The sequence below is a fragment of the Eutrigla gurnardus genome (assembly GCF_963514095.1).
Source record: "Eutrigla gurnardus genome assembly, chromosome: 6".
Taxonomy (NCBI): domain Eukaryota; kingdom Metazoa; phylum Chordata; class Actinopteri; order Perciformes; family Triglidae; genus Eutrigla; species Eutrigla gurnardus.
Genome location: NC_139920.1, coordinates 17,436,791 through 17,447,574, shown reverse-complemented (window position 1 = coordinate 17,447,574; position 10,784 = coordinate 17,436,791). Strand labels below are relative to the sequence as shown.

The following is a 10,784-nucleotide window of genomic DNA, read 5'->3' as shown; positions in this document are numbered from 1 at the left end:
GGGCTATAAGAGAGACGGCAGCCAAGCGCCGTCAAGTCGGGCACCAAAGTAGACGTGATGGTGGCTATCGCGGCATTTGCATTTATCATGGTAATTTAATTATTGCTGAGAATATTTATGTCACAATTCATTTTGGACAGTTTAACCATTCCAATGTTTATTGAAGTGAGATGTCACTGGAACAGTTACATTTCAGTGTAGAGAATAAACATAGTTGTAATTCTTCCAAAACTAGTTAAGATATAAAGGTAAAAACATACACATTAAGATAACCCTTTATTTCTTTTCACATAGGTGATACTTGATGCTCGAGTAACAGAACACTGCAGGAAACCAAACCAAACAGGATAGGTTAATGAAATAACAAACAATTATAAGCAATAAAACATAAAAATATATCCGTAAGCCAACATTGAGAAATGAATAATATTCCACGTAGAGGTATATTATACATTGTTTTTTTTCTATTATCATTCTGTTTGTATTCATGTAGGCCTATTAACAAGACCTCACATCATATAAAAAGGCCTACAATGTACAGAAGTTTACATCAAGCGACCAAAATAAAAAAAAAATCAAGCGTAGCGTTAGTTCTGGCAGGCCACGACGTCAAGCTCTAAATCAGCAGCAACAGCGTAGCTGTCAAAAGCGAGGAGATCAGCTGACGGCTCAGCTGACTCCACGTACCCGCTTCCTATTGGGAAATTGCATTCAGAGCGCGCTATTTAAACCGCTCTAGCCTGACCTCCCTCATTGCTTCCTCTGCCGGCTTTTTCAACCCACCTCCACCCCAGCTCCTCTTGTCATCTGTTATGTACCTTACCATTGTTCTTGTTGGCCTGCTCTGTCTGGGGTTTTCTTGCTGCTACGCTCCCTGCTTATGCCGTTCATGAGGGCTCATGAAGGGCAGGAAGGTGCTCTTCCTGCCTCAGGCTTTCCACGCAAGCGCGTGGAAGAGCAGGGAGTCCCAGAACAGTACCATACCGCCAAATGAAACTTGTGCAAATAAATAAAGATTCTTTTTGACAAAGTGGTCCTGACTGAAACACATAATTTGTCCACAAGGTGGCCGCCAAGTGCGGACCTGAACACACGTCACTGAACTTTTAACCAATAGGGAACAATTCCGCTGTGAAGGGGTGTTGGCTAGCCGGTTGCAGCCAGCGGAAACCGTGCTGCCTAGCGCTACACGGAACGTCTCCTTAAAACTTGCTCCCGCGATGTTGTGGGTCATGTGATATGGTCGCGACACTGTGATGTCTTTGCAGTCGGCTGACAAGTCGGACACAAATTCTGATGTTTTCAACCCAGAATTCATCACGTTAGGTAGCCAGCTGCAACGTGAACACAGCTAACAACTGCATTTACGTGGAACTGGCTAAAGCAGAGCTGAGCCGGATAGTTGGGCCTCTCGGGTAACAGAGAGTTATCTCACTGTGACGGTCCACTATATGTTGGAGTGGAGATGGACAGCACAGTACTCCAAACCCGTCCCCTGCATGAAAGTCATGTATAGGCTGAAGTACAGGTATATTTATTTAAAACAGTGACTTCATGTTTATAAGTATATTTATTTAAAACGGTAAATATGTACATTTACATTTAAATCGTTTTACCCCCTTTTGTCCTACTCCTGCAATACAGTGTATATTTATAATATATTAGTCTTCAAATATATATGACTTGAACATTACTCATTTTATAATCATTTTGATAATATACACGCACAAATTAAGCGCATTAACACTTTTCCAACTGTTCCCACTACTTAATCATCGTACACATTTAAGCCAGCATTGACATCACATTTCTTTAGAAATTGATCTTGTAGTTATCCTTTAATATTCTCACTGTGGTCATATGGGTCTTTTATGTAGTTCATATGACTTTGTGATTTGTTTTACGTGTGTATTGTATTAGTATAGTATTCTTCTAATATTGATGTGTTTTTGCAGTAATATATTTCACAATAACCACCATCAACAGCGTCTGATAATGGCTGGAAACGGTATCAATGGTTACCGTTGACCTCATGATCCATGAATTAGTCTCTCCTGCAGTCTTCATCAATAATAAACACCAGGTGGACCATATTGGATTGTTTCAGGATATTGTTACGCCGCGGCTACGGATTCGCCAGACGGGCTGTGAATCTTGCCCACAGCCTCAAAAGTCCCGCCCACCTGTCATTCATTTAACGTTAACGTTTCTGGCTGCATGAAGTTGGCGGAGTTACAGACAGACCAGAAAACATGTTTTCTTTCAGAGTAAAAGTGTTTAATCGTTTGCGTTCCAGTATAGAACAGGAGCTAAATACACGACATGTCGCCCAAGTCAACGTCAGCTTGGTCCGATAAATACAAATACGTAAATGAACAAATCTGGTGGTGTGGCGTTAGCAAGAAGTGGGCTTACTAGACTCAGAGGATATTATGCACTTGCTATAATATAGTTAGATGGGGTGACACTACAACACTAGTTAATCATGTTTTCAACCCTCCTATAGGGGGCGGGACCCACTGAGGCTACAGACCTATTACAGACCAGTGGTGGGACCTCACTTGATCTGTCTGCTGCCAGTCGGTCCACGGCAGACAGATCAGTGGCCTGCGGAGCTGTGCATTGTGGGAGTTGTTGTCTTCAATCCACAAAAAGTCACTGTCTGCCTTTTCTCAGTAATGAAGGCACCAAATTTGAAATGTATTTTACATTTTGACTACATATATGACCACTTTCAATACAGATTTATGTTTCCATCGGTGACGTATTCCTTTAAACCTCTACGGCTCCTCTGAATTCAGACAGAAACATGTGGTCGTTTTAAACTGAAGAGGAAAAAGGCCTCTGTGATAACAGTCTTGCAACATTTTGTGAAGGCGGAAAATAAATTTGAACAGATAAAAACAACAAAATCTTCTTCTTGCATCCAAAGAAGGACTTCTCATTTGAGCATGAACTCAGTCTTTAAGCTTTCTCCTCCAGTGGTTTAGAAGGTGGGAGCGCCTCCTGCTGCACATCCACAGCACTGCTGTCTGATAGCAGCTCAGTGGGGGGGCTATCATCCTGTCAACACAACAGACACCAATACACACATCTATATCAGCAATATCACTTTATGGTTTTAATTACTAAGTAGGCACAACAGTGAACATAAGCACAGAAAAGCATTTCGGCATAATGTGACACAAGCCAATGCAAAGTCAATGAGATCCATCAACTGAAAGATGTAGTGTGAATGCGGCCTTATGCTTGAAGTTAGCGCTAGCGGGGAAACCTCATACATATGCAGACGTATACAGTGATGTAATGACATGGCTCTCTGGGCTCTCTAGCTTATGGAAACGTAAACAGGTTCTCAGCAGGTTCGCAACTTGAACCAACTGCCAACCTAACCGAACTACACTATATTGCCAAAAGTATTCACTCACCCATCATAATAATTGAAATCAGGTGTTCCAATCACTTCCATGGCCACAGGTGTATGCAAGCAAGCACCTAGGCATGCAGACTGTTTCTACAAACATTTGTGAAAGAATGGGTCGCTCTCAGGAGCTCAGTGAATTCCAGCGTGGTACTGTGATAGGATGCCACCTGTGCAACAAGTTTAGTAGTGACATTTCCTCACTCCTAAATATTCCACAGTCAACTGTCAGTGGTATTAACAGTGGAAGCGATCTGGAACGACAGCAACTCAGCCAAGAAGTGGTAGGCCACGTAAAATGACGGAGCGGAGTCAGTGGATGCTGAGGCAGATAGTGCGCAGAGGTTGCAACTTTCTGCAGAGTCGATTGCTACAGACCTCCAGACTTCATGTGGCCTTCAGATTAGCTCAAGAACAGCGTAGAGAGCTTCATGGAATGGGTTTCCATGGCCGAGCAGCTGCATCCAAGCCATACATCGGCAAGTTCAATGCAAAGCATCAGATGCAGTGGTGTAAAGCACGCCGCCACTGGACTCTAGAGCAGTGGAGACGTGTTCCCTGGAGTGACAAATCACGCTTCTCCATCTGGCAATCTGATGGACGAGTCTGGGTTTGGCGGTTGCACAGAGTCCTGACCTCAACCTGATAGAACACCTTTGGGATGAATTAGAGTGGAGACTGAGAGCCAGGACTTCCCTCCAACATCAGTGTGTGACCTCACAAATACACTTCTGGAAGAATGGTCAAAAATTCCCATAAACACACCTAAACCTTGTGGAAAGCCTTCCCAGAAGAGTTGAAGCTGTTATTGCTGCAAAAAAGGTATCAATGTCAAATTAAACCCTATGGATCCAGAATGGGATGTCACTTAAGTTCATATGTGAGTCAAGGCAGGTGAGCGAATACTTTTGGCAATATAGTGTAGGTTAAAAGACAATTAAATAGATATAAATAAATATTACAGACTACAATTTTAATAATGTGGATGACAACAGTGTTGATATTTGTCATGAATAAAAATACATTCCAATGTCAATGTCAATTTCCTGCACCTGTTTAAGATGTCCACATGATGTCCAAATGTTGAACCGCTTCTTGACGTCCAAGTGAGATCATGGTTAGACGTCCAAATAGCAGACCAAGTTTGCATGTCGCCTAGACAGCCAGAATTGTTCTTGGACCAACGGACGCAATATAGACATGATCTGAACGTCCATCAGACGTCCTATTTTCAGTGGGTTAGGTTCACCATGGTAACTGATGTAAAGTTTAAGTTTGCTCTTTTTCCAGCGCAGAAAACCCAGAGTATCCCTCTTCTCATGGTTAACAAACTCAGAGTTTTAAATGTTTTCTGGTTTACACCCCAGGAAGCAGAATTTCTGTTGAGTCTCCTGTGACTTACTCTGTGTTTGATGTAGGATAGGTAGGTGTTCCAGCCTACGGTGACAAAGTTGACATACACAACGCGGTATTTGGGTGAGAGGAAGTAGAAGTTGACCATCTGAGCTGGAATCCACACACAACAGTTCACCTGCAGGCAAGAAACACCCAGACGACCATAAACAAACTTTACACAGCACAAACATTGTTACAACTGTCACTTTCACCTGGAAACAAATATATCTGTTCTAACAAGTCATGTAGAGGAAACCTTCAAATAAATTATTTTCTTAAACATTATTTTTTTCTGAGAAGTCATTCATATATAACGTAGTTGGCATGTGGAGATCACAAATGAGTGTTACACACGTTACAGTGTGGTGCAGTAACGAGTTCTAAAACATTATTTAGCATGTTTTTCCTTTCGGTTCCCTCGTCTCAGAGTCCATGTTAAAGAGCAAGATATTTTAACGTTTTATTATACAATATAAAATATGTATAATGTAGTCTAGTAATGTATACTAGATACCCCTCTTTGTGAATATTGATGTTTGACACATTGTCTTAAAAAGGTGGTTGCCAACAAGGAGCTAAATGAGAAAATGTCCTCATGCCGACTAGACCGCCTTCACAGGCTGCTATGGTGTGTACTCATGCAACCGTGGCAGGGTTGTTAATAGCATAACGTGGTTAAAGTGGTTTCATTTAATTTCAGTTATCTTGCTGACCAAAACGTCTACGTAGCCTATCATGAACTTGTGTTTGCCACAGAGATCATTTTCTAATCCAAAGGATCCGACTGGCTTTGTGTTGAGGGAACTTTTGCGATGTTAACTTTGTGTCTTGGCTGTAAAATTACGTCATGCCGGCACCACTCTAAACTGATCATATTTCAAAGAGTCAGTAGTAACACAAAAAACAAGACTAGGTTGAAATCTAGTAGATTGCTGGACCGTGTATGTGCAAATCTGTGGTCAAATTGTTACAGAAAACATTTTTTAACAAGATTATCATCAACCAGCTTCTCCAGATCTATAGGTGAGACCCTGACAGGTGTACTTGCCGTATAGCATTCCAAGAACTTGTCTTTAAACTCCGTCCATGCTTCGGATAAAGTGTGTCCCTCCATTAGACCCATACCTGCAATAAACAGTTGTCTTTTAGATATGCGTCAGCAGTGTGTGGCATAGAGAGAGAGAGATGTGCCAACAACACTACACCTTTATCACTTAGTACCAGTTAACTCTGAAATCCTTCTCACCTAAAAAAAAGCTCATCCCCAAAAACGGTGAGGCGACCACCTGGTCCACCAGAACCTTCTTGCCCAGAATCTTCAGACCTGTGCCCACAAACGCTTTGTCCAGCCAGATGTACCAGTAGTGCAGAAGTGGACTGAAGCTGCAGCCCACTGTAAACATGCGACCTTTAAGGGCAAACAGCCACGGGAAAAAGAAAATAATGAATGGCAGTGAGTCAGTTATTCCAAATTTAACACATTGCACAAACATTCTCCCATACTACCATGTTTTTTTCTTCATAAAAAAACGAGGGCTCCCCCTTTCTCTCTCCCTCACCTGTCCTCCTCCAGTCCAGGACTTTGTCTGGCTTCTTTAAGTTCTCCCTGGTCTGCTCCATGATGTCTCCCAGTGCCAGTAATAATCCTCCGCTCAAGGTGTTCGTGAGCAGCAGGGTCCGACCCTGGAAGAGCGGCCGCAAGTTGAGCTGCATCCGAGCCACAAACTGTTTCCCCACCCGGGCAAGCATGACCGCAGAGAGAGCCCTGTCATCTGCAGGAGAAAAACAGCTGTGTCTCTATCTGTGGGAAAGCTGACAAACTTGAAGAACCTTCTTTATTTCCCAAACCTGTTTCAGCCTTCATCAGGGTATTCAAGGTAAACTAAATACACACTCTACTGGAGGGCTGTATGTTAACTGGTCATCCAATGAGAGCTAGAGACATTGAAAGCCAGCCTCAAAAGAATACTGCACTCCAGAGGGTAAAAAAAAACAGTTATAAAATAAAAATCTAATTAAATATAAGACTACAGTATAAATACCTATGTATTCAACACTGAAAAACATAATAAAATCTTGATTGACTCATATTTGATTGTAAGCTTCTAAAATTACAAATCAACAGCTTCTTTTTGTTTCTTTAGGAAGTTGATATCACCCCATCTGGACCCCAGATTGACCGGATCAACACCAATGAATGAATGAATGAATGAATGAATGAATGAATGAAACATGTCTGTCTGCCGGTTGGACCCTGTCTTAAATATACTTTGCAGTTTATCGTGTCTACATTACTTTTCTCCTTTTACAGGTTGATCACGCTGTTTACATTTGATGAAGCAGATGACGCAGAGAAGATGTTGTAACGCGGCTGTAAGATTCAAAGGTCGATGGAGCCACTGTAAGTGTTAGCCGTTAGCTTTCTGGCTTATTTAAACCCGGGTTAGACAGCCCTGACTGTGTAGCCGCAGTGAACAGTTTACTCTCCCGGTTTATACTCTCGCCGTGGAACACTGGACCAGCTCTATACCCTCCGCAGGGTGCTCAAGGGTTCATGGGAGTTTGCCCAACCAGTCCACATGTGTTTTGTGGACTTGGAGAAGGCATTCGACCGTGTCCCTCGTGGCATTCTGTGGGAGGTACTTCGGGAGTACGGGGTCGGGGGCCCTCTGCTAAGGGCTGTTCGGTCCCTGTATGACCGGAGCTGGAGCTTGGTTCGCATTGCCGGCAGTAAGTCAGACCTGTTCCAGGTGCATGTTGGACTCCGGCAGGGCTGCCCTTTGTCACCGGTCCTGTTCATTATTTTTATGGACAGGATTTCTAGGCGCAGCCGTGGGCCGGAGGGGATCTGGTTCGGGAGCCACTGGATTTCATCCCTGCTTTTTGCGGACGATGTGGTCTTGTTGGCTCCTTCGAGCCAGGACCTCCAGCATGTCCTGGGGCGGTTTGCAGCCGAGTGTGAAGCAGCCGGGATGAGGATTAGCACCTCCCAATCTGAGGCCATGGTTCTCGACCAGAAAAAGGTGGCTTGCTCCCTCCAGGTCGGGGGGGAGTTCCTGCCTCAAGTGGAGGAGTTTAAGTATCTTGGGGTCTTGTTCACGAGTGAGGGAAGGATGGAACGTGAGATTGACAGGCGGATCGGTGCAGCGGCTGCAGTAATGCGGTCGTTGTATCGGTCCATCGTGGTGAAGAGAGAGCTGAGCCGAAAGGCGAAGCTCTCGATTTACCGGTCAATCTACGTTCCTACCCTCACCTATGGTCATGAACTTTGGGTCATGACCGAAAGAATAAGATCCCGGATACAAGCGGCCGAAATGAGCTTCCTCCGCAGGGTGGCGGGGCGCTCCCTTAGAGATAGGGTGAGGAGCTCCGTCACACGGGGGGAGCTCGGAGTAGAGCCGCTGCTCCTCCACATCGAGAGGAGCCAGTTGAGGTGGCTCGGGCATCTGCATCGGATGCCCCCTGGACGCCTCCCTCGAGAGGTGTTCCAGGCATGCCCCACCGGGAGGAGACCCCGAGGAAGACCCAGGACACGCTGGAGTGACTATGTCACCCGGCTGGCGTGGGAACGCCTTGGGGTCCTCCCGGAGGAGCTGGGGGAAGTGTCTGGGGAGAGGGAAGTCTGGGCGTCCCTGCTCAGGCAGCTGCCCCCGCGACCCGGTCCCGGATAAGCGGAGGAAAATGGATGGATGGATGGGTTTATACTCTGTACAACACGGACACAGATATAAAAAAATATGAAATTCTACAACTCTGCTTTGAATGCCACATGCAAGTCGGTGTTGTGTGGAGGTCTGTTTTGCTGTAACATTTGTTTTTCAGTTTCCTTACCCTGACTCCAACCACCTAAATGTACTAGACCTTAACACAACCTTACCTAGCACCCAAACACGGAGTTCTCCTCATACGCCCATGGTAACACATAGGCCCAATCCCAATGTCCCCCCTAAGGTCTAAGCCCTGAACCCTGAGGGACTTCACCTGGTAAATAGTTGAGTGTGAGATTCTGTGAGGGCTTGAAATGGTTAATACAAATGGGACAGCACTTTGCATGTCACTTTACTTCAGACACAAAATATATTATTAAGAGTTGGTCATTATTTCACATTTTTTACAGCCTGCATGTTCTGAACGTCTTCCAGACTCTTATAATCTCAGACCAGACGTCATTGTCAAATTATTTGTTTACTTGTTTTAGTTAAAATGGCTTCAATAAGCTAAATTAAAATAACTGGTTGGTGATTAAACCAGGTGTGTAGCCTAAGATAGCATTCCTTTGATTTCAAGTGTTTTATACTCCAAATCAGCCGCAAGGCAGACACACACAGCAGACATGAAAGCCTTGAGGCTATTTTAAATGCATTTAACACAATATGAAACTTCAACTCCAAACGAACATAAAAAGCTAGTAAAGTTAGCTAAAATGTCATCTTTTGTTTTGTTGTTGTTGTTGTTTTAGATCGATTCAGATACACAATCAAACTAAAAATAGTAGAAGTTAGTATTTATTTGCAAACTAACAACAGCTGAGAAAACACCCATTGGATTCATAGTATATTAATTAAACTTCTTTTTAATATAATTTTGCATATTGTAGTCATAAAAACATCACTATCCTGAGTGAAAATGAAAACGTTATTTTTTAAATGTAAACATGAGTGACGTGGGTGCTGCTGTTGTGGGTGCTGCAGTCTAGGGTGCTACCGCTATATGTCGGAGTGGAGATGGACAGCGCAGTACTCCAAACCCGTCCCCTGCATGAAAGTCATGTATAGGCTACTGAAATACAGGTATATTTATTTAAAACGGTGACTTTATGTTTATAAGTATATTTATTTAAAACGGTAAATATGTACATTTACATTTAAATCGATTTGCCCCCTTTTGTCCTACTCCTGCAATACAGTGTATATTTATAATATATTAGTCTTCAAATATATATGACTTGAACATTACTCATTTTATAATCATTTTGATAATATACACGCACAAATTAAGCGCATTCACACTTTTCCAACTGTTCCCACTACTTAATCTTCATCGTACACATTTAAGCCAGCATTGACAACACATTTCTTTAGAAATTGATCTTGTAGTTATCCTTTAATATTCTCACTGTGGTCATATGGGTCTTTTATGTAGTTCATATGACTTTGTGATTTGTTTTACGTGTGTATTGTATGAGTATAGTATTCTTCTATTATTGATGTGTTTTTGCAGTAATATATTTTACAATAACCACCATCAACAGTGTCTGATAATGGCTGGAAACGGTATCAATGGTTACCGTTGACCTCATGATCCATGAATTAGTCTCTCAGGCAGTCCTCATCAATAATAAACACCAGGTGGACCATATTGGATTGTTTCAGGATATTGTTACGTCGCGGCTCCGGATTCGCCAGACGGGCTGTCAATCTTGCCCACGGCCTCAAAACTCCCGCCCACCTGTCATTCACTTAACGTTAACGTTTCTGTCTGCATGAAGTTGGCGGAGTTACAAGGAGACCGGAAACCATGTTTTCTTTCAGAGTAAAAGCGTTTAATTGTTTGCGTTCCAGTATAGAACAGGAGTTAAATACATTACGCATGTCGGTCCGGGGCAGACAGATCGGAGCTGTGCGTTGTGGGAGTTGTTGTCTTCCATCCACATGGACCAAAAAGTCTCTGTCTGCCTTTTCTCGGTAATGAAGGCCCCATATTCGAAATGTATTTTACATTTCGACATGACCCCCTTTCAAAACAGATTTATGTTTCGATCGGTGACGTATTCCTTTAAACCTCCATGTCTCCTCTGAGTTCAGACAGAAACATGTGGTCGTTTTTAAACTGAAGAGGAAAAAGGCCTCCGTGATAACAGTCTTGCAACATTTTGTGAAGGCGAAAAAGAAATTTGAACAGATAAAAATAACAAAATGTTCTTCTTGCATCCAAAGAAGGACTTCTCATTTGAGCATGAACTCAGTCT

General features: G+C 43.1%; 1 protein-coding gene across 1 annotated transcript; it reads right to left on the bottom strand.

The window, feature by feature from the left end:
- Positions 1-2,915: 2,915 nt before the first annotated feature.
- Positions 2,916-8,734, bottom strand: LOC311015287 (mpv17-like protein 2). Its single transcript, XM_084012412.1, has 6 exons — positions 8,694-8,734; positions 6,376-6,588; positions 6,063-6,224; positions 5,865-5,941; positions 4,824-4,952; positions 2,916-3,063 (listed from the first exon to the last, which is right to left on the bottom strand). The coding sequence occupies exons 2-6, from the start codon at positions 6,563-6,565 to the stop codon at positions 2,965-2,967; spliced, it is 657 nt and encodes a 218-aa protein (XP_083868538.1). The 5' UTR covers positions 6,566-6,588; positions 8,694-8,734; the 3' UTR covers positions 2,916-2,964.
- Positions 8,735-10,784: the final 2,050 nt, after the last annotated feature.

Excerpts from the sequence above, each read along its gene's own strand:
- LOC311015287 (XM_084012412.1), bottom strand. The coding sequence starts at position 6,565 with ATGCTTGCCCGGGTGGGGAAACAGTTTGTGGCTCGGATGCAGCTCAAC. Across the intron at positions 6,225-6,375 it reads CCTGGACTGGAGGAGGACAG|GTCGCATGTTTACAGTGGGC; the intron begins GTGAGGGAGAGA and ends TTGCCCTTAAAG. Across the intron at positions 5,942-6,062 it reads GGGGATGAGCTTTTTTTTAG|GTATGGGTCTAATGGAGGGA; the intron begins GTGAGAAGGATT and ends TGTTTATTGCAG.